This window comes from Protopterus annectens, chromosome 10.part0, assembly GCF_019279795.1.
Source record: "Protopterus annectens isolate FY-2018-M chromosome 10.part0, PAN1.0, whole genome shotgun sequence".
Lineage (NCBI taxonomy): Eukaryota > Metazoa > Chordata > Ceratodontiformes > Protopteridae > Protopterus > Protopterus annectens.
This window is the reverse complement of record NC_056744.1, coordinates 386,334,252-386,359,394: the sequence shown is the minus strand read 5'-3', so window position 1 is coordinate 386,359,394 and position 25,143 is coordinate 386,334,252. Positions and strand designations below refer to the sequence as shown.

The window sequence follows — 25,143 nt, the reverse complement described above, 5'->3', positions numbered from 1 at the left end:
GGACTCATTGATTCTCTCATGGCCAAAGTAATAGACAAGAGAAGGAAAGGGATTTATATTCCCCTTTTGACATCCAGTGAGGATGCATGTGGTTCCCCCCATGTAGACAACAATTCTAGGCTACTTATCCCATGTATGGACATGTTGGTGGATGGCTTACCTGAGAAAAGTGATTTGTTTGAATTTAGCCATTCTTTGGTCACCACTTTTAACAGTGACAGTAAATTTATTGAGTCAATTGTTTATAAAAACTGGACTTAAACTGCTTAGTATCGGGAACTGTTGGAGAAACTGGGGGCCTGGCCGAAGATTATATACAAGAGAAGGACGTACTTTTAAAAACTATCTTGAGAGTTCCAATATCAACAGGTGTAAGTTTATGTCTGGCAATATGTTTAAATGTGCTGCATGTGGCCATGTAATGGTCAGTGACTGTATTCAAATCAATGATAAAACTTTATTTATCAAAGGGAAATTTAATTGCTGGTCAATTGGTGTGGTTTACATTGCAAGATGTGGGTCTTGCCCTGCTTTTTATGTTGGCAAGATCGAGAGAAAGCTAAGACAATGTATCTATGAGCACTTTTATGACGTCAAGAAACGTAAGGAAACCAATGACTATTATAGACATATCACATTATTTCCAGAGCATGTATTTTGCTTTTGGGTCTTGGAGCAGGTGAGACCCAGACCCCATGGGTGGCCCTTGGTCCCTATTGTTGGACAAGAGGTAAGGTCACATGATACAAAAACACAGTGAGCTAATATGAAGGAAAGGAGAGGCAAAGCAATTTAAAGTAACAGGCAGTAATTACAAAAAAAAAAAAAAACTGCACAGAATTCCTACACAAACCATGAAAATAACACAAACTGTAGCAAAACTAAAATAAAAAATACTTTAAATAATTCTTAAAAAATTATAAAAAAACAAATATTCAAGATTAATCAAAAATATTTCAAAAAACATCACTATCTGTCCACTGCTCTACTTTTTAGAGAGCACTTAATACTGATAACATCATTCAGACCTGGTGGCACAGATACATTAAGCTGAGTACTTGTTCTGTTGCACATATCTGAAGAAGTCTTAATTGTAAGATGAAAGTGCTAATATTTTTTGGTAAAGTTGTATCAATTTTAATAAATCTGCTGTTCTGTCATTTGGTTGGTTTTGTTTTGCTATTCTAGAATATTTCAGTCATCATCTGTGCCTTGATCTTGACTGTCTTCATAGTGAGCTGTTATTTCTGTGATCGTGTGAGAGTAAAACTTATCCACATTAATGCTGATGAATCTAGTATGCTAGCCTAAAAACTGCAGTAAATATAAAGTCTTGTAGGCCTAGAAATGCAGTGCTCTGGCTTGGACACACCTAAAAAGCATCTTTCCAGTTAAACCTTTTTATCAGAATTCTACTCGGATTTTTAGCACATATCCAGCATGACCCTTATCCCCCTTGTTGCCTTATTAACCCATTTGTCCCCACAGTACAGTGTCCCACTTAGTTTTATACAGCTAATTTTTTTTACAAGAGTTACTGGAGATAACATTTGACCCCTATGTACCTATTATCTATAACAGCAAATGTTTTTTTTTTTTCCATTTTGGTTCCTAATCTCTAGGCTGCTTCTGCATAGAAATAAACCTAGACAAGAGCCTTGCTAGCACCTCTGCACCTGCAGTGTACCAGTTTACAACATGATGTTTTCTGCATATGGACTCAGCCAACCAAATGTATACATGCAGTGCTAGCTAGACTCTTTGCCTCCAGTGCAATCGACTGCCCTACTTCCTCCCATCAAAATAAGACTGCTGGCCAATTGCCAATCAGTTGTACCCTCAAAGCCAGCTTCTTAGGTGCCAAGTCTGCCAGTTGAACCTTTTCACCTGTGTCTTGGTATGTGCTGCAAATTCTGCACCTTTGGAGCAGGATGGGTCAGTTTTTAGTTTTACTTTAACAGATTGTAGACCAGAACTACTTGAGATTTTTACTTGTAGAAAAGTTTGAGTGATTTGCTTTTCCAGTTGTCACATACATCTCTGATTTGGTTGTTATTTAGTTGTCAGAACATCGGTGTAAAAATGTTTAGCTTTAAAAAGCACAAGAGGAAAGAGATTATTTAAATGATAGTTTGCAATTCTGCTTTGGTTTGTGTGTTTTTATTTACTATTTTTTTTTTAGAGATGTGTTCCACTTCACTGCATTCTCCAGTTTTGTATATGTTCTTGTATTTTTGTGGCAATTAGATGTTTTATTTTTCTTTCGAAACTCTTTTCATAAACTTATTCATGTAGCATTATTTTCACTGTTATTCTTTCACCAAGTGATAAAAATGTTTTTTTTGTCTGTTACACATCTTTCAGTTAAATCCGAGCTACGTATTTCAGAAGGGGTGTGGCAGTGTTAGGCAGTGTTCTCAAGTGTCTTTGAACAGGATGTAAGAAAAGGATCTTGGATTACCTAACATATTGTTGAATAAAAGCCTACAGCTACTTTGGCTTTCAAGAGTAGGTTCAGTTTTGCTTACTTGTGTTCCGAGGAAGTGCCACTTTGCCATTACAATGAAAACTGAAGATTTTACCTCATCAGCTTGTGTTTTGACTGTATCATATCATTTTTCTCAGAAATATCTTTTTCATGTGTTTATCTAATGTGGTTCCCTATTTACATGCGCACACATACATGCGCATGAGCATATACACACACACTGCAGTTAGTCTTGTATTGCAATTCTTGTACAGTAATTTACCTTGCATCATGAATGGACAATTTCCCACCATTTCTCCAGCCAACCAGATCGACATGGGCATCCTGAGGCAATGTATCAATTATCTCCTGTAGACTGAACCCATATCTCCTAACTCGCACAAAGTCAATTTGGGAGAGATGCATCTATTTTAAGAGTCTAGGCTATCTCGCTCACAAATCAGTATATCCGATACTAAGCAGGTTGTCAGCTCTTATACTTCACCTCCTGCGCCATCCTTGTGAACAACACCTAAACCTACATATGCAGAGGTTCTCACTAGAAGCCTACCTAAAGATCAGAGACCTCACAAACATGCCCAGCAAATCACTGTACACATACAAACACATACACCAGCCTCACCAAACATGCCGTTAAGGCAAAACGCAGAATCAAATGTTTTAGTCGTAGGTGACTCCATTGCGAGATGCACAGATGTCCTACTCACCAGGTTGGTTAAGGTTAAGGTCACGGTCAGCTGTCTGTCAGGTGCCACGATCTGGGACATCACACATGCACTCAAGTCTCTCAACAACGGTCACTGTTATGACTCTGTCATAGTCTATGTTGGTGTGAACAGCTTAAGAAGTACCTCACTGGACTGTATGAAGAGAGATATTACTGAGCTCTTTGATTATGTGTCCCAGGCGGGTATGTCCCTAGCCTTAAGCAGCATTCTGCCTTCACGTAGGATGATGGCTCAATACAGACAAAAAATGGTGGACTTCAACAATTAGCTTAGTTTCTGGTGTCATTCTAAGGGGATCCAGTACCTGTCAGCCTGGTAGGATATGGTTGATGGACCACAATGCTTTGCCAGACATGGTCTCCACCTGTCACCTTTGGGTTGTTGGCTACTGGCTAAGGCTGTTGCCTCCCCCATACTGCCTTTTTAGGCAATGTCTCAAAAACATCCTCAGAAGCAACCTTAAGGTTATGCTGCTAAATGCTGAGAGTCTAAATCTGAAACTCCACTCAGTGGAAACACTCATCACCTTGGAAGATGTAGACATGTGTGCAGTCACAGAGACCTGGTTCAAGGCCACTGAGAGCACCCTGGCCATACTGGGATATAATGCGTTCAACACATTCAGACCACAAAATAAACAAATACACCCCCAGACTGGTTAAACAGAATGATTCCGTAGAGTTACTCCATGTGCAAGTTACTACAGGAAAGACCCCCTCACCGGCTATCAATCCCCCTCTATGAACCATGATATCCACACTGCCTACTTGTATCTACTTGAGTTACTCAAAATACAACCAAACACCCTGGCTATGGGTGACTTTAACTACCCTTCTGTAGAGTGGATAGATTATGTGTGTACAAACACACAAGGTTCTTGGACTTTGTTAACTCATATGCCTTGGTGCAGGTAGTTGGCACTCCCACAAGGTGCCCAAACATTCTAGACTTGGTATTCACCACCATGGTAGAGCGATGCACCACCACAAGTGTGTGTCCCTCCCTGGTGAAGTCTGATCTTTAATCAGTCTCTTTCAAAGTGACAACTGTATCAGTACCCCCTTAGGAGAAATTAGGCTAAATAACTTCTCCAAAGCTGACTACAGCCTCTTATGAGAAGGAATTAATAGCTTCAAAGCTCCTGTCCCTACTGACGGCAAGGACACCCATAGTGGGATATACACCAGTGCATTGTATAAACATGTATACAGTTTTATTGACTCAACCATTCCTGATAGGACCAAAGCAAGACCCTCAAGCAAAAATAAGCCTGCGTACTGGGCACCCACCATAAACAGGTTATATAAAAAGAGGAAGAAACTGCTGTCTCGCAGCAAGAAGGAACAATCTCAGATTTGTTAGCACACCCTTCTCAGCTTGAACAATCAAACAAGATGTCTTGTAAAGTCCTCTAAAGCTAACTGCAAATGTCAGTGCATCTTTACTCGGAACCAAAAAGGGGCTAGATCACGCTGGTTTCAAAAGTTGTGCCATCAGTATGACTCATCATCTGGCAGAGGTGGTACCTCAGTGGATGCAGGCCAGGAGGTCAAGGAGGTCTGCAGCACAAGGGATTCTGGGGGACCTTCTCAAACAGGTGACCTCAGAATACTTGAAGGTTTGCCTGACTACTTCCACTCTGGAATCAGCTTGGGGGCATGTATCCCTCTACCCTCACTCTTGCTTTCCCAACACATGAGACAGATGGGTAAGAAGGATAATATCCAGAGGTTATATAATCCAGTTTTGGAGTGTCTCCCATCCCCTTAATTCCCTTTGCTCAGTGTCCCACTCAATCAGACAAAGGCCGCTATACCAGAGGTCTTTCTCTTACAAAAAAAGAGCCATCTAGGAGGTCCTGCCAGGCCAGCATGGGACAGGATTTTACTCTTGCTTCTTTTTGGTTCTAGAGAAGACCAGGGACATCCAGCTCATTCTGGACCCAAGCCTCCTAAATGATTACTTTGAAAAGACTCACTTTTGTATGGTCAAAGTCCAATCTATTCGTCTGTGTTCTCAGAAGAATGAGTAGATGTGCTGTATAGATCTCAAGGATGCTTACCTGCATATAAAGATAGAGAAGGAGTCCAGGAAATTCCTACACTTTCATTTAAGAGCCAGTCATTTTCATTTCAGAGCTCTGCCATTTGGTCTCATTACAGCCCCCAGTCTGTTCACCAAATATGTGGTGGTGGTGGTGGTAGTAGCAGCCCATCTCTAACTTCAGGTATTCATAATCTTTTAATGCTTGGATGCTGGCTCTCCAAGGAACCTCTTCTTCAGGTGAAAGACTACCTACTTCATCTTTATGCCTACCTGAGTACCACAGTAAGTCTAGAAAAAAATAACCTGAACCCTATTCAACACATCATTTTTCTTTGGGGGGGGGGGGGTTGCCATTTGGCCACAACCATAACTTTGATCTCTCTCCCACAAAACAGAATCATGTCACTGAAGTTAGCAGTTTAGGCTGTCCTGGAAGCAGATAGTTTTCTGGTGAGTTTGGTCTTGAGAGTCTTAGGATTAATGGTATTATCAATTCTTATTGTAAATTTCACGTATTAACACTTTTGAGAATTCTATAGTGGTTACCCAGGCCCAGTGGTCTCAGAAGTATGATCCCCTGTCCTTTCCCATAAGAATAACTAATTTGTGCAGAACTCTTATAAAATGGTGACTTCATTCACCTTTGGTAGCAGCAGGCAAACCCTTTTAAGTCCCCCCTCAGATTGCAACTGTAACCACAAATGCACCCTCCCTCAAGTGGAGGTGGCATTATGAAGGGAGAAGGGTCCAAGATGAAGGCTGTTACTCTTGTGTTGCAGGAGTTTCAGAACTGGCTTCCTCTAGGGATTCTAAACATTCAGTAATCTGGTACATAAGCAGGGGGCAACGAGATCTTACCCATTCTACTGCAAAGTCATGACAGTATAGGAATGGGTGATGCTCTCACCATTTTCATATCATAATAGGAATGGGTGATGCCCTCACCATTTTCATATCATAATAGGAATGGGTGATGCCCTCACCATTTTCATATCATAATAGGAATGGGTGATGCCCTCACCATTTTCTTATCGTAATAGGAATGGGTGATGCCCTCACCATTTTCTTATCATAATAGGAATGGGTGATGCCCTCACCATTTTCATATCATAATAGGAATGGGTGATGCTCTCACCATTTTCTTATCATAATAGGAATGGGTGATGCCCTCACCATTTTCATATCATAATAGGAATGGGTGATGCTCTCACCATTTTCTTATCGTAATAGGAATGGGTGATGCCCTCACCATTTTCATATCATAATAGGAATGGGTGATGCTCTCACCATTTTCTTATCGTAATAGGAATGGGTGATGCCCTCACCATTTTCATATCATAATAGGAATGGGTGATGGTCTCACCATTTTCTTATCATAATAGGAATGGGTGATGCTCTCGCCGTTTTCTTATTGTAGTACACATCAACAGTAGGCTCAAAGACTTGTGAACAGATTAAGCAGGAATCTTTTCTCCTTCCTTTTGAGTGGTCCCTAAATCATGCGATAGCATAGAAGATTTTCAGTTACTGAGGCAAACCATGCTATGATCTGTTTCCCATCCCACAGAACACCAAGTGCAGTGACTCTTTTGCCATTCCCCCTAACTAGGGACAGAACCCCAGGGACGCTTTGTCCAGTCATTGACCTCCAGGGCTACTTTACTCATATCCGCTTATTCCACTCATGACTAAATTCATACAGAAATCCTTTCAGTGCAAGGCAACAGACACCATTGCCCCATTCTGGCCCCATTCTGGCTTCAATAGATCTGTTTTCTCCCTCATAAAACGTTCGCTAACGGGACCTCCCTGACTCTTGGATCCGGAACTGGATCTGATTTCTAACCTGTCCGGGAAGTCTCAACTGGCTCTGTCTAACCTGAAATTAACTGCATGGTTGCTCCAGTTCCAGTGATAGCATTGGATAATTCTCTTCTGATGTGTTGCATATACTTACAGCTTCTCAGAAACTGTCTACATGTAAGGTGTATCATAGTAAGTGGAAAAGATTTGCCATATAGGTGGAATCTCGTAACATAGAACCTTTTTCAGCATCACTGGCAGAGGTTTTACGCTTACTGCCTTCTTTGTTTTCAGCTGGATCCAGTTTCTCCACTATCAGAGTACAGATGGCAGCCATTCCATCCTTCCACATTTGGTTTCAGGACTCTTTCTTAGTTTCTTGTAAGTTATGCAAAGTTTTCTTTATGGGATGCCTCAAATGGAAAATCCCTTTAAGGATCCAGCTTCTCTTTTGGACTTCAATTTTGTCTTGGAAGCTTTTTTCAGACATCCATTTGAGCCTGCCGCTTCTGTGGAATTAAACATTCTTATATTGGAAAACCATACTGTTAGTGGCTATCACTTCATCCAAGAGGGATTTAGAACTCCGTGTCTTATTTTCTGTTCCTCCATACATCATTTTTCATAAAGATAAGGCTACCCTTGGAACTAATCCTTCTTTTCTCTTAAAAGTAGCTTCTGAGACCAATTGTTCATGGGCCATACATCTCCGAGTGTTCTTTCCTAGTTATCAAAACAAAAGAAAATACATCCTGCATAAACTGGCGGTACATAGGCAGCGTCAGTTTATTGTTCAAAGGACTGCTTCCTTCAGAAAAGATGAGCAGTTACTTGTATCCTTCACACACAACAGATTGGGCAGAAAAGTTTCTATGATTTCCTTATCCAGATGGTTGCCAAATTGCATTTTTTTTATCCACTTCTCAAAGTAAAGCCTTGCCCATGAAACCCAAAGCTCATTCACTAGAGCCATCACAACTTTAACAGCCTTTTTCAGGGCCTTGTTTTTAGATGAAATTTGTCAAACAGCCACTTGGTCCTCTACCCATATATTCGTCAAACACTACAAATAGAGTGCATGTCCAGAGCCAGAACTTCCTTTGGGGTTTCCATTCTGAAGTGTCTCCTGATTTAAGGCCTCCCAAGATTCTAATAGTTGGGGATTCTGACCCATATGTTGGATCAGATGGACTGAATGAATAAGATGCAAACATTATGTACTTACCATAATGACAGGTCATTTCATTCCAGTCCATCTGATACAACTTGCCCTCCTTCCCCCTGCCTTTATGTATATCTAAAGGTTGGTTTTTATTCTGAGTCAAAGACAGTGCAGTTGTGCTTGGCTATAGTGCCAAATTCACTATGAGTTAGGAGGAGGAAGGCATTATGGATAAAAGATTAGGAAGGGCTTGAGGCTTTAGCACTAAATCAGTTGGATCGGATCTGAACTGAGGCTCGAGAGATCCTTATGTCATATTGGATGGACTGGAATGAACTGATCTATTGTTATGGTAAGTATGTAACTTCTGTTTTTATAGTTTTCTGCACAGAGATTGAATATTTTTTTCATAATATACCTCATATTAATTGTCCCCCTTTCTTTGCATTTTTTCTGCAGGAACATGCTTACCCAGCTGATGAGCTCATGCCTCTTACATGCCGAGGGCGAGTACGTGGCCAGGAACCCAGTCGGGGCGATGTGGATGATGCTTTGGGAAGGTCAGTAGATTTTACTAGGAATGAACTTTCCTATGACCTTTAGTATTGGCGTTACCCATGTATAGGTACACACAGCTGCTTCTAATTGCATATATAATTATGTATTGTCCATCCATCTGTTTTTTATCACTATCCATTTCTTGGTTACATGGATCCTGTAGATGGGGGGGGGGTTTCACTGCACTAACCCCTGTGTGTTGCCCTCCCTGGTAAGATCAGACCATAAATCTGTCTAATTTGAAGTAATGATCAAACCCGACACCCCCACAGAAGCAAAAAAAAAATTTCTCCAAAGCAAACTACAGCCTATTAAGTGATGGTATAAAATGTTTCAAACCCCCTGCTAACACAGCTAACAATGACTGCTATGCAGAGGAGTACATAAATGTCCTGTATAACCACCTAAACAACTGTATAGACTATGCTATACCTGACCGGATCAAAATCAGGTCCTCCTGAAAAAGCAGGCCACCCTGGTAGATCTGAAGTATAAATAGGTTGTATAACAATAGGAAGAAACTGATGCCTAAGAACAAGAAGGAACTTGCTCAGTAGAAGAAAATACCCTCCACAGCTTGAAAAAGCAAATCAGATATCTTGTAAAGTCCTCTAAAGTTAGTTATGAAGCTAAATTAGCATCCCTATCTAAGGATAATCATAAGGCATTCTTTAGCTACATCCAAAATCTAAATGGCAATACCCATCTATGTGCCAAATGTATAGTGTATGGTACCTCACATATTGAACCTGAGGAAATTGCTAACCTCCTAGCTGACAGATTTGGCGCAAACTTCAGCCCCCCTGTCCCCACCAGCCGTACCCAAAGCATACCTGTTGCTAGTCCTCTACCTAGTATCTCCTAAGAGAAGGTCATACCGGTGCTCTCCAAGGCCAAAAACACAGCCTCCCTGGGACCAGATAACATCCCAGGCTGTCTACTAAACAATATAAAAGAAGACCTAGCGGAATCACTTGGTACTCTCTTTAACCTCTACCTAAGCACTGGCTTTGTTCCAGCAGAGTGGAGAACCGCAACAGTAATTCCCTTGCACAAAGGGGGTCTATCAACCGACCCTGGGAACTATAGACCCATAAGCTTAACCAGTCATAACTGCAAGGCCATGGAAAGAATCATCATGGACACCATCAACAAGGATACAGACGACCTTCAAACTCTTGACCCAACCCAGTTTGGCTTTAAGGATAGATCATGCTTATTGAACGTGGTAGACTTCTTTGAGAGTGTTGCCAAAGCCCTGGATGAAGGCAAAACAGTACATACTGCCTATCTTGACATAGCCAAGGCTTTTGACACAATCCCCCACTCTGGTATCAATGAGAAACTCTCCCAGCTGGGGATTAGGGGTCCGAATGGAGAGATAAGTCAGCAAGCAAAGGAGACTAGTATTGCTGAAATTGAATTCATCCTCAAGTCTTGGTGAGTACCTTCACGAGGTCGACCCTGTTTTTTTTCACAAAAGACGGCACTGATATATCGACTGTATTTATATAGCATATATCATGGACAGAAGTAGGTTAAAAATTAAAAAAGATAGCTGGGTGTCGAAGACCCAGGAAAAAAAAAGTGCCCAATTCTGGTAAGCTCACTGGTGCCAGGACTGGAAAAAAAGACAGTGTAGTATCCCCAAAATACAAAAATATTCCTACGATGGGGCCAAGCCAGGCCCAGGAGGAGGATGTTCCCCCTGTTGTAGAAGGAAGTAACAGTCCACAAAAATCACAAAAACTGATAGACCAAAGAATAGCCATAAAGATGACAGAATGGACTGCTGAGGTTAAGAAAGAAGTTATGTATTATTACTATTATGCAAAAAGAGTGTGAGGGCAGCACCAAGGATCAAATGGTGGAAATTGAAAAAGGGTAATTGTGAGGTGGAGTTCAGGGATGAGTTAAGACAGGCACTGGATGGCAGTGAAGAGTTACCAAATAGCTGGGTAACTACAGCAGAGCTAGTAAGGGAGACGGGTGCTTGCTATCACATCGGGACAGAGGAAGGACAACAAGGAGACATGGTGGTGGAATGAGGAAGTACAGAAGAGTATACAGGCAAAGAGGTTGGCAAAGAAGAAGTGGGATTGTCAGAGAGATGAAGAAAGTAGACAGGAGTATAAGGAGATGAGGTGCATGGCAAAGAGAGAGGTGGCGAAGGCTAAGGATAAGGCATATGAAGAGTTGTATGAAAGGTTGGACACTAAGGAGGGAGAAAAGGTCCTGCACCGATTGGCTAGACAGAGGGACCGAGCTAGGAAAGATGTGCAGCAGGTAAAGGTGATAAAGGATAATGAGGGAAACATACTCACAAGCGAGGAGAGTGTGTTGAGGAGATGGAAAGAGTACTTTGAGGGGTTGATGAATGAAGAGAATGAGAGGGAGAGAAGGTTGGATGATGTAGGGATAGTGAATCATGAAGTACAATGGATTAGCAGGGAGGAAGTAAGGACAGCTATGAAGAGAATGAAGAATGGAAAGGCTGTTGGCCCAGATGACATACCTGTGGAAACATGGAGGTGTTTAGGTGAAATGGCAGTGGAGGTTTTAACCAGATTGTTTAATGAAATCTTGGAAAGTGAGAGGATGCCTGAGGAATGGAGAAAAAGTGTTTTGGTACCGATTTTTAAGAATAAGGGTGATGTGCAGAGCTGCAGTAACTACAGAGGGATTAAATTGATCAGTCACAGCATGAAGTTATGGGAAAGAGTAGTGGAAGCTAGGTTAAGAAGGGATGTGATGATTAGTGAACAGCAGTATGGTTTCATGCCGGGAAAGAGCACTACAGATGCAATGTTTGCTCTGAGAGTGTTGATGGAGAAGTACAGAGAATGTCAGAAGGAGTTGCATTGTGTTTTTGTAGACTTGGAGAAAGCATATGACAGGGTGCCTAGAGAGGAGTTGTGGTATTGTATGAGGATGTCAGGAGTGTCAGAGAAATATGTAAGAGTAGTACAGGATATGTACGAGGGTAGTGTGACAGCGGTGAGGTCTGCGGTGGGAGTGACGGATGCATTTAAGGTGGAGGTGGGGTTACATCAAGGATCAGCTCTGAATCCTTTCTTATTTGCAATGGTGATGGACAGGTTGACAGACGAGATCAGACAGGAGTCCCCATGGACTATGATGTTTGCAGATGACATTTTGATCTATAGTGAGAGTAGGGAACAGGTGGAGGAGACCCTGGAGAGATTGAGATATGCTCTGGAGAGAAGAGGAATGTAGGTCAGCAGGACTAAGACAGAATATATGTGTGTGAATGAGAGGGAGGATAGAGGAATGTTGAGGATGCAAGGATTAGAGGTGGCAAAGGTGGATGAGTTTAAATACTTGGGGTCAGTAGTTCAGAGTAACGGTGAGTGTGGAAGAGAGGTGAAGAAGAGAGTACAGGCAGGATGAAGTGAGTGAAGAAGAGCGTCAGGAGTGATTTGTGACAGACGAGTACCTGTAAGAGTGAAAGGGAAGGTCTACAAGAGGGTAGTGAGACCAGCTATATTATATGGGTTGGAGACAGTGGCATTGACAAAAAGGCAGGTGTTTGAGCTGGATGTGGCATTGACAAAAAGGCAGGTATTTGAGCTGGATGTGGCAGAGTTAAAGATGTTAAGATTTGCACTGGGTGTGACGAGGGTGGACAGGATTAGGAATAAGTATATTAGAGGGTCAGCCCAGGTTGGAAGGTTTGGAGACAAAGCCAGAGAGGCAAGATTACGTTGGTTTGGACATGTGCTGAGAAGGGATGCGGAGTATATTGGGAAAAAGATGCTAAGGATGAAGTTACCAGGTAACAGGAAAAGAGGAAGGCCTAACATAAGGTTTATGAATTTGGTGAGAGAGGACATGCAGGTGGTTGGTGTGACAGAGCAAGATGCAGAGGACAGGAAGAAATGGAAACAGGTGATCTGCTGTGGCAACCCCTAACTGAAACAGCCGAAAGAAGATGATGACTATTATGCAAAAAGCCCAGAGTTTCCAGGCACATGAAATTCAAAACAATTGAGAGAAATTAGAGGAAAGAAAAATACTTCCACAAGAAAAACTGTCAGAAGCTTCAAATACAAATTTATATTCATTAATACAACAGATTTGTGAAAAACAGTATATAGACCAAGAAACTTCGATCTGCTTGGAAAAAGAAGCTTCTGAGGAAGTGCGAGAATTTTAGATCAGTAGAGCTATAGTAAACCTCCAGACACTGGACCCAACCCAGTTTGGAATCATCAAGGGCAAATCATGCCTACTTAACCTGGTGGACTTCTTCAAGAAGATCACCAAAGCAGTGGCTGAGGACAGAGTCGTTCACACTGCCTACCTTGACCTGGCCAAGGCATTTGACATAATACCCTATTTGGGTGTTATTAACAAACTCAAGAGGTTAGGTAGAAATCTGTATGTCACCTTGGTGAATAACCAACTGGCTCATAGACATGACCCAGGAAGTTAGAACTGGGGATTCCACCTCTACAAAGAGGCCAGTCACAAGTGGAGTCCCTCAGGGATCAGTCCTTGGACTGCTCCTTTTTGGCATTTACTTCTCTGAAGTCAAGGCCAATGTCACTGGTCTCTGGTTGACTAACTTTGCAGATGATTGCAAATCAGGAGCTGTCATTGAATCTCGCAATAACACAAATGCTCTCCAGGAGGGGCTGACACAGACAAACAACTGGTGTCGGAGCCATGGACTAAAACTAAATGCCAAGAAATGCATAATAGTATCCTTTGGGAAGTCATCCATCCCTGGTAACTATCATATTGACAACACACCCCTTAGAGTTGACTCAGTAGTCAGGGACGTGGGGACACACACAGATAGTAATCTAGCCTTTGATCATTATGTGTCTAGAGTGGTGAGGAAATCATTCTATGTTGTGCAACTTATAAACAAAGGTATGGCATCTAAGTCCACGGATGTCATTGTTCCACTGTATTCAGCATTCATCAGACCTGTCATCGAGGACAGTGTCCCTTTTGGTATATCCCTAACTAGGCAAATCCAACAAGTGGAACGTCCGCAGAGGTTCCTCACTAAAAGAATACAGGGTGTAAGTAATATATCCTATGCAAACCGCCTCAAGGCCCTATCCCTGTATTCTGTCTCCTACAGGCTTTTGAGGGGAGGTCTACACCTGGCATATAGGGCATTGTCAGACTCCACTCTGATGGACCTCCTGCACATCCACAAAACAAACAGCGCCAGAATTACCAGTTCTAAAGACTTAAACCTTGCCTGTGATATAAATAGGACCTGCTGGAGAGAGAGGTATGTATCCCAGAGACTTCCCCTTCTATGGAACAGGCTCCTCATCCATGTGAAGCAGAGTTCCTCTCTAATCCAATTCAGGTGCAGCTTGGACAATTGGATGGGAAACAGGAAATTCATCCCTGATTTGGCATCTATGTCTCTAATGGACACAGGTAACCTGTAAATGGTTCATCTCCCAGGCCCATGCTTTCACTTATCAAGGGTATCAGAACTTGTCAGAGATTTGGGATGCATGACTAGGCTTAAAACGGCCCTTGTGGTCATTAGCCTAGTAAACACCTATGAACCTATAAACAACAAAACATAGAGATTTTTGAAAAGCATGAAAGAGAAATATGGACATGGAAAAGAGAGAGTTGATATGGTGCAGTATTTATGCAAAAGCCAAATTAATTAATATAAAGAAGGCAGCCCCAAAGATATTTGAAGAGAAGTACAGGAAAAGGCCTCCAGATATGGAATATTTCACAATAAAAAAATATCACAAAGAGGACATGTAGAAAAGAAGATTAGTAAAGTAGAAGTTAAAAAAATAGAAGTTGAAGTATGGAGTGCCTGGGAAGTGAAGGATTTTATGTAGAAGGTGTAACACAGATTACATCACAGCATGAGGGAACGAGTCCCCAAAGTAAGGAGAAACAGAAAGATCAGGAGACATCTGAGAAGTATGGACATGGGTTAGAAAAAGAGATTTAATATGGTGTAATATCTATGCAAAGGAGAAAGCAAAACTAATCAATAGAAAAAAAGCAGCACCAAAGATATTGAAGAGAAATACAGGCAAAGGAATCTGGACATGGAAAACTTTACAATACAAAGAAAAAATAAGAAGACAAAGAGCAAAAGTAGAAAAGGAGATTAGTAATGGAGAAGTTAAAGAAGTAGAAACTGAGGTTATGGAGTACCTGAGAAATGAAAGATTCAGTGTAGAAAATTTAATTCAGAAAGCACCACAACAGGATAGAACAATGGACTTCATATTAATGGGAAATCAGTGGAACAGGAAACAATGTCAGGTACCATATGAAGATATTTTGGAGCCTTCCACAGGAAATCAGTATAAAAGTTTACTTGAAGTTGGACAGCAAGGGAAGAAACCAGAAACTGTGGAATCTGATGCAGTCAATGTTGAGGAGTGATAGGCCAGTGAGTTCCCATATGACAGAGCAACAGCTGGCACAGGATGAAATTGAAGAGAATGTGCCACAGGAAGATTCTGTATAGCTTTCAGTAGTATGCCTGCAGGAAATGGAAAACAAGGGATGTGCCCTCAGTTTAGAAGAAAATGAGCTAAGGGAGGAGCTGCTTGATTTAATAGAGATAGACCTATTAAGATCAATGAAAGAAACAGACTGCAGAAGGTCAGTAAAACCCCAAAAGTCAGTAGTTTGATAAAACGAATGACTACAGTAATTAGGGGTGTCCATAGAGATCCATGCGATATAATAGAAGTAAACAGGATATACTACTGTGCAGCTAAATTAATAACCAATACAGTTCTACCACAGCAACGCAGGGCAGTGAGGGAAAAAATCGAATACCATCATGGAAGTATCAGAGAAAATTATAAAGCAATTGAGACTAGAAGTGTCATTGTTAGAGTATAGAAAAGGGAACAGATCAGCAAAAATACTTAGAAAGATAGACGTGATAAAAGCAATGCCCAGTATTAGAACAGATCAGGATCTATCATGCACTATTGCAAATAAACTAAAAATCCCAGCACAGGCAGAAAAACTTAGAAGCTACACAGATAAATATATAGGAAAAGTACAAAATAAGCAATTTATTGATGACCCAAAAAAGTTTTATAGAGTTGGGAAACGAGGTAAAAGGAATTTAAAGACCACCAAAAAAAGAAGAAATAGATGCATTTTGAAGAAGGATTTATGAAGGTCGTGTGGAACACAACAAAGATGCTAAATGGATAGAAGTAAAAGAAAGAGTAAGAAGTTTAAAGGTACAGGATATGAAATGGGATGAAGTAACAGCCAGAGAGATTGAAACGAAGTTATGAAAAGCCTCCAGTTGGAAAACTCCATGCCCAGATGCAGTACCTAACTTCTGGTTTAAAAGTATTAACATTTTTTCTCAAAGATTTAACCATCATTAAGAACTATTTGTATGTGCTCCCGAACATAGCCCAACCTGGCTAACAACAGGAAAAACAATGCTCCTTCTTAAGAGTGAACCTGCAAGCTACCCTAAAAATTATTGACCAACAACTTGCCCTCTGAACAACATACAAGCTATGCACTGGAATTGATGCTGACAGATTTTATAGCCATTTATAGTAAAACTCAATTATGATAATAGAACAAAAGGGCAATAAAAGAAAGTCATATGGAACAAAGGATCATTTGTTGCTAAATAAAGTCCGTGGAGAACTGTAAAAAGGGGAAGAATGTAAGTATGGCATGGATTGACTACAAAAAAGCATTTGATAGTATCCCAGATTCATGGATAAAAGAGTGCTTAAAATACGTAAGATACACCCTACACTGATTGACAACATTACAGTGATTATAAAACAGTGGTAGACCACTTTGCAGTTAAGCCATGATAAAGGACAAATTATTATTCCGGGGATATCCCAAAGTGACTCTGTCACCACTGCTGTTCTGTCTTGCCCTTAACCCATTAAGTTGTCTACTTCACAGCTTAGGTCATGGCTATAATTTGGCTCCTAGAAAACAACAAAGTGTAAAGAGTTCTCATCTTCTCTATGTTGATGATTTAAAACTGTATAGCTCATCAGATGAGGAACTGAAACCCCAACTGCAACTTGTCAAAACATATAAGAATGTCATTTGGTCTTGATAAATGTGCAAAAGCAAGCTGTAAAGCAGGAAAACTGCAGCACCAAGAAAACATCAATTTGGGACAAGAATATGATATAAAAGAACTTGAGAAAGAGGGAGTGTATAAATGTTTGGGAATTGATGAAGGATCAACAATAAAACATGAGCAAATGTCAATAAAACTTAGTAAGAATACTTTAGAAGACTTAAATTAATCCTGAAAACAGCGTTGGCATCTAGGAACAAAATCCAAGCTATAAACCAATTTGCTATTTCTGTCCTAACTTACAGCATTTGAGTGATTGACTGGCCCTAAAATGTGTCTGATAGACTAGACAGGAAAACAAGAAGGATGCTTCATGCTCACCAAATGATTTATAAAAATCATTGCATACCAAGATTATATATTTCCCATTCCGAAGGAGGTATGGGCCTCCTAGAAACTGATTACATGTATAGATCCACAATCGTGGGACTACGCACACATCTGCTCACCTCACAAGACCTAATCTTGGTGAAAGTTTTGAAACATGAGAATAAATCTAAGATGACTTCCCTGCTTAGTCTAGCAGAAGCATATCAGCGTCAAGCAGGAATGGAAATCAAACCAAAAGTAGATAAAAATCAGGCAGCAACTGAATATTCCAAAAAAAAAAAAGAAAGAAAGAATATAAGATGAAAGAGCAGAAGAGAAGGCAAGAAATGTGGAAAATGCATAAATGTAGTTGGAGGTATAGAAAATTTCTGGAAGAACCTCATGTTGATCAGGATTGAACACAGGAATGGTTAAGGAGAGGTGAATTTAAACTAAGAGACGAAAGGTTATTACTGGCAGCCGAATATGCACACATTGGTTTATAAAGTCCATTGAATGTGTGGGAGAAACAAACAAATGTAGGTTTTGTAAAACAGAATTGGAAACAGTTGTACACCTCGTTGCTGGTTGTGATATACTAATGGCAGAAGGACTGTATTCTGAAAGGCATAAAATGTGGCAAGGGGGGGTTGTGCAGACATTATGGTATTGAAGTGGCTGAAAAACACTGGAAACATGAGCCACAAAGCTTCATAGAAAATGATGGTCTATATCACATGGGATCACCCATTACCAATAGTTCAAAAGACAGATGCTATAAAAGCAGATACAGTGGTCCATAAAAAGAAGACAAAAGCAGCATTGATCATTGAAATCACCACACCCATTGACTAAAGTGTCTTGCATACAGAGAAACACAGTCATAAAATATTGGGCTTTGCAGGCAGAAATGAGAGCAATGTGGAAGAAAGATACCCAGACAGTTCCAATAGTAGTAGGAGCAATGGGTCTTGTAGAAAATAATCTAAAATCATATTTACATATGTTACCAGTACATGTACCTTCGTACAAATTGCAGAAGGAGCCATTACTGGGCACATTGTGGCTGCTGCGAAGAGCACTTCTGGCTAACATGTTAACATATTACAAAAGGGGCTAAAACAGACAAATGACTGGTGCCAAAGCCAAGTGCATTATTATCCCCTGTGGCAAAAAGAAAGTCCCTGCAAATTGGAGTATTGACAGCACCCCCCTAAGCTCAAACCTAGTGGTGCAAGATTTAGGAACACTGGTTGATAGCAATTTAAACTTCTGTCACCATGTGTCCACAGTGGTAAGGAAAGCCTTCTATGTTGCACACCTCATATGTAAGGGCATCGCATCAAAGACTAACTCCTCTGCACTCGACCCTCATCAGGCCACTAACAGAGTACAACGCTCCCTTTTGCATGTACCTCACCAGACACCTGCAGCAGCTGGAGAGACCACAGAGGTTTCTCACAAAGAAAATTCAGGACCTCCAAAACATGACCTACATGGAAAGACTGAAAGTCCTGTTACTGTACTCAGTATCTTACAGGCTGCTGGGAGGCCACTTGTGCCTGGCCTACAGAGCAGTCTCTGACACTGCCCTAATGGAAATGCTGCACATCCACAAATCAAACAGGACAAGAGTCACAGACCCTGCCCTAATGGAAATGCTGCATATCCACAAATCAAATGGGACAAGAGTCGCTTGCTCCAGGGATCTCAATCTAGCCTGTAACATTAACAGAACATGCTGGAGAGACAGATATATTTAGCAGAGATTGCTGCTCTTCTGGAATAATTCCCAATTCACATGAAGCAGAGCTCCTCAATGACCCTATTCAAGCGCAGCCTAGACAATTGGATGGGAGACCCTAAATTCACCCAGAGGGTGGCAGCTATGTCCCTCATGGACTGGGGCTGTCAGTGCTGATCATATACTCACTCTGCAAATAATGACCATCTAACTAAGGTTAATTAGGGACCACAAGAATAACATGGCTAGGTTTGCAAAGGCCCTAAGGCCATTAGCCTAGTAACCTCCTATGAATCTACAAGATGTTTGAAAAAATTTTTTTTTTAATTAAGGTCAGTTTATTGCATCCTTGATAACTGGCCGTTGTTGGTAAAGTCACTCTTGCTCTTTGTAAGGGCACTCACCCCTCACCCCAGAAAATGTTTACCTCTGAAGAATTTCACATGGTGATGCAGAATTTGCCCTGCTCTCAGATTCCCCAAGGCAGTCTTCTCCTTTATATTACAAATGTTGAATTATAAAGATTGGTAGTGGAATATCACTGAGTAATTGTGGAATCTAAGCAGAGCACAGATATTACCACAACCAGTGCAAATCTAGTGAAAGCCATGTGGGTGCAATCAGACAGAATTTCCATGTTTTTCTTAGATTATCATCTGCTTTCAGAAGGACAGAAAGTGTCCCCCTTTCTTGTCATTCTTAGGGTGAGGAAGAGTTGCATATTAGGCATATGGCTTTCTAGTCTTGAATCCAACCTGGACAAACTGCAGCTCCTTTCTTTGTGGCAATCCCAGTTTCCTTCTCTCCCCATCCTAACACTACTTTTGGAAAGACGGCTTATGAGAGATTTATGTACTTCACACTTCATGTTGGGTTTATTCATTTATCCAGTCAAGAAAATGTTACATATTGTTTAAGACAGAGTGCAATCCTTTGTCATTCCGTCCTCCTCCATGATGGCCTTCTTCCAGGACAATACCATTTCAGTGTGAAAAGTCCCACATTCATAGACCCTTGTACTGGACATCACCAGACAGGCTAGATCAATTATATGACTTACAAAATGGATCTAACATCTCAAATTTTCTTTGGCCTGTATCTGTCTTTATAGTAAGTCATTACATCTGGGTTTACTCGCCTTCTGTTGTCTTTGTCACAGATGGATTTTTCAAGCTGTTTTTTGTTTCCCTGCAAGGACCAAGTCCTGGTCTCATGCCTGTAAGTCTTCATAGAGTGGATGTAAAAAGTTTACACACCCCTGTTAAAATGCCAGGTTTTTGTGATACGAAAAAATGAGACCACAATAAATCATTTCAAAACTTTTCCCACCTTTAATGTGACCTATAACCTGTACAATTCAATTGAAAAACTAATTTGTTATGGGAAAAATATTTAAAAATATGTACGGTAAGCTGGTGTGCACACCCTTAAACTAATACTTTGACTTGGCAATATATGCTCACTCTTCCTTGCAAAAGCACTCCAAATTTGTCAGATTGCGAGGGCATCTGTTGTTATGCACAGCCCTCTTCAGGCCACCTCACAGATTTTCTATTGGATTTAGATCTGGGCTCTGGCTGGGCCATTCCAAAACTTTAATTTTCTTCTGGTGAAGCCATTCTTTTGATGATTTGGATGTATGCTTGGGGTCATTGTCATGTTGAAAGGTAAAATTCCTCTTTATCTTAAGCTTTCTAGCAGATGCCTGAAGGTTATGGGCCAAAAGTGACTGATATATGAAACTGTTCATAATTCCCTCTACCTTGACTAAAGCCCTAGTTCCAGCTGAAGAAAAGCAACCCCAATGCATGATACCGCCACCACCTTGCTTCACCTTGGGGATGGTATTTTTTTGGTGATGCAAAGTGTTGTTTTTGCGCCAAACCTATCTTTTGGAATTGTGGCCAGAAAGTTTAACCTTGGTCTCATCAGACCATAACACATTTTCCCACATGCCTTTGGGGGACTTGATGTATTGTTTTGCAAATTTTAGCTGGGCCTGGATGTTTTTCTGTGCAAGAAAAGGTTTCCGTCTTGCAACCCTACCCCATAGCCCAGACATACGGAGAATACGGGAGATTGTTGTCACATGTAGTACACAACCAGTACGTGGCAGAAATTCCTGCAGCTGCTTCCGTGTTGCTGTAGGTCTCTTGGCAGCCTTCCTGACCAGTTTTCATCTCGTCTTTTCATCAAATTTGGAGGGACATGCGGTTCTTTGCAACATCACTGTTGTCCCATATTTACTCCACTTTTTGATGACTGTCTTCACTGTGTTCCATGGTATATCCAATGCTGTGGAAATTTTTTTGTACCCTTCTCCTGACTGATACCCTTTGATGCTTTGTAAGCTTTCTGAGAACCATGGCTTTTGCTGTAGCAGACAACTAAGTAAATATCCGGAAAATCCTACTAGGACAGCTGAACTTTATTTGGGGTTAATCAGAGTCTCTTTAATTGATGATAGGTGTGTACCCAAGAAGACTGAATGCTGTAATTAAATCAAAAGGTGCTTCAACAAAGTATTAGTTTAAGGGTGTGCACACTTATGCAACCAGCTTATTGTACATTTTTTATTTTTTTTATATTATTTTCCCCTAACAGATTTGTTTTTCAATTGAATTGTACAAGTTATAGGTTACATTAAAGGTGGGAAATGTTTTGAAATTATTTATTGTGGTCTCATTTTTTATGTCACAAAAACGTGGCATTTAACAGTGGTGTGTAAACGTTTTATATCCACTGTATGGAAGTGGTGCAAAGCTGTGTGATAAATAATGTCAGATATTTTCAGTTCTTCTCACCATCTAAGCAGTGCTCCCTCACTTTCATAATGGAGAAAATCTTTCTCTGTAGTGGCTTGCAGGCACCTGTATTTGCTATTTTTAATGGAAATAATTTAGAAAAACAGCAAAAGTCGTCTTGACCTTCAGATGAGGTAAGATTTAATTTTCATCCCCTTAATTAGTCAACAAGAATTCTCATGGTTACACCTAATAAGTACTTTAAGAGCAGTCTTTGACTCTGCTGCTTCAAACTTTTTAAAAAGCGATCAGTACCAGAATTTGTACCTGTAACTGTAGTCATCCAGCAGGAAGATAGCAGATCTTAAATGTATGGCAGTGGATAAGCTTAAAATAGCCACTGCTAATGAGGCATTATACCCTGCTGAGTCACTTGCCAACATTTCTATGATTTGTTTTTCCTCTTTTATGGATTACAAATTAAATGCCTAGGATTATTTTAAAACTGTACAAGAAATCTCTGCAACAGCAGTGTTTGGCCCCTTTACTTCTCTCGAACCAACATGCATCTACATTCTGCAATGAGATGTGCAAACTTTCACTGATTGACAAAGGTCCTTGAGAGAAAAAATTGTAATTGAGTACTTTTAATGGGCCAAAAATTCTGCTGCTAACGTACTTTAACTCTGACCACAGTGTTACATCTTCAGAGTTGTTTAGCCCGCCCTTCAGTACATCACATTTGCTGAGACGGTCAGCTTGGATGACCAACAGTGGGCCTACACTTTAGCAGAAAAAAGGTGTATTAAAATTGTACAGCTGTCAGAATCTGCATGGGCTCTCCATACTTTCTCTTTTCTAGACATTTCAGACTCTTGGGAAAGTTTGTAGTCACCATACAGACATCCAAGCAGCAGCTAAATCATGTGTATTGTTTAGCGCAGTGACATCAGGACAGGATCTTTCAAATGATCAAATGTCAAGTCTTCTTCTGCCTTTCTCCTCTCCAGAACATAGTCTAAGAAGACAATATCACTGATCAGTTTACCCTTTGATTTGGAGTGGTTGGGCAGGTATGTTGACAATCTCGCTCCTCTCCAACGTAGAAGAGTGAAAGCCAACCAGGCCAGTTTCAGCTGGGACTACGTCTGGATCAGGGGAGGGATTATCACTTTTGCCTGGGTAGACTTTATGGCTTACCAAATCCAACAAACAACTAATGAAAGCTGGGGATAGGACCTGAAACTTATGGGTACAAGTAAAAACCCTGCAGACTTCACTTAATACAAACAATTGCGTAATCAACTAAAACAACTTGTCATCAAAAACAAATGAGACTACTACATTGCTGTGCAAAATGACTATGTGCAAAATCCTGAAAAGTTTTGGAGGTTCATAAACTCTCTGTTATACCCAGGCAAAAACGATAATCCCTCCCCTGATCCGGACATAGCCCCAGCTGAAACTGCCTCACTTTTTAACTCATACTTTAAAAACAGTATAGCCAATCTCACTGCCAGCTTCAACCCACTGCCCCCAAGCCCATCTGCTACAACAAGACCCCATACCTACCTCTACCATAAAGATACTCCTGCTTAATCTTAAACCTGGATCAAATATTCCAGATAATTTATTAGTAGAATTCCTCCAGAAATCAGTAGATGCTATAACTTATCCCATTAGTATACTATGAAAGAGATCCATTTAAGAGTCCATCATTCCCACCATCTGGAAAAAGGCATTTATCCTCCCTCTCCACAAAGGTGGAAAGAGTAATGATATATCTAACTTCTGTCCAATTGCTGTCCTCTCTCCCATCTCCAGAATTTTGGAAAAATGTATCGATAACCAACTGCTTAATTACCTACTACACCACAACCTCCTCTCCCCAACCCAACATGGGTTTATGCCTAGTCATAGCACCACCACTGCTGTAATATCTTTCTTGGACACAGTCAACAGTACTCAACACTCAGGATACATTGTCTCCTCACTATTTCTTGACCTTTCCAAGGCATTCGATACTTTCTCCCACCCGCTTCTTCTGACCCTACTTTCCAATTTAGGCACATCTCCCCCTACCCTAACCTAACCTGGTTTTCCAACTACCTTACAGATAGGCAGCAAGCAAACAGATGGCACCAATCCCTCTCTCCTTTCCTCAACATCAATACTGGAGTCCCACAAGGGTCCATACTAGGTCCACTGCTCTTCAGCACTTTCATTAATGATTTCCATACCAGTATACCTCATGCTAATGTCATCCAATATGCAGATGACTCCACCATCATCTGCATGGCCAAGTCTACTTCAGAACTACTTACACTCACCCAAAATACCTTCAACTCCACTGAAACCTGGATGTATAATAACAATTTACCGTAAATGCTAATAAAACCAAATGTATGTTGTTCGTCCCCAAAAAAACAGCACCTCTAACCAAAAATGAATGCACCATCAACTCACTCAACAACAAACACTTGCCTTGAAGTAGTCCCATATACCAAACTTCTAGGGGTCATTATAGATGAACACCTAACTTTCAACCAGTGTATTAACACAAAACAGAAAATAGGCATCATGTACAGGCAAAAACGCTTCCTCACATATGCAGCAAAACTATCCCTTGCCTCTTTCTTTCTGTTTCCATCATTGCTCTATGGTGCACCTCTCCTTACTAATATGCAATCCTCCCTTAAATCCAAACTGGACTCGTAGCAATAAAAATCACAAAATTTGTCCGATTGCAGTAGTGCTGGCATCAGTCCGACTGCCGATTGCAGTAGTGCTGGCATCGGTCCAGCAGCCGATTGCAGTAGTGCTGGCATCGGTCTGGCAGCCGATTACAGTACTGCTGGCATTGGTCCGGCAGCCTATTACAGTAGTGCTGGCATCAGTCCGGCAGCCGATTACAGTAGTATTGACTAAGTGAAAAAGAGAAAGTAAGATTATCTTATAAGGTGGCCTGACTCCCCATCACAAAGAAACTGTTCTACATGTAAATATTATTTTCTATGAAATGTATGCCTGTCCAAATACCTTGTGGCCAGAGAAAGTACAGAGGAAGACAGTTTGCATCTTCCTCATGGTGTGGAGGAAAGTGGAGGAAAGTGAAAATATTAGCAAAGATTGTCAGAGTGACTACAGTTTGCACCCCTTTCCCTGTACCAATACCCCTTTGAAGCAGTTTCCAGTTTTCCCTGTTAGCATGGCAGTAAATAGCTGCAAACAAGTAGGGTTTATAAACAATAGCTCTTATTCTGCAGTACAATTTCTGTGGAAACCACAGTCACATACTATCCCTTACGGCCCATCACATTGGGTAACACAAGCTGTGCTGTTTGTGGATCAGTTACTGTTAAAGGACTAGGATTTCTGTTCCATATAAGGCCAGGTCACAGACATTACCTCACATTTCATATCACTCCACATCCTTTTC

The 25,143-nt window shown here is 40.9% G+C and overlaps 1 protein-coding gene across 3 annotated transcripts in view; it reads left to right on the top strand.

Moving 5' to 3' along the window:
* The window catches only part of EDEM3 (ER degradation enhancing alpha-mannosidase like protein 3), a 1,015,437-nt gene that overhangs the window by 83,641 nt on the left and 906,653 nt on the right, over positions 1-25,143 (top strand). For all 3 annotated transcript variants that reach the window (XM_044085305.1, XM_044085306.1, XM_044085304.1), the window contains exon 3: positions 8,687-8,787. In XM_044085305.1, coding sequence (XP_043941240.1) covers positions 8,687-8,787 — 101 coding nt within the window. The remainder of the gene's footprint in view (positions 1-8,686; positions 8,788-25,143) is intronic.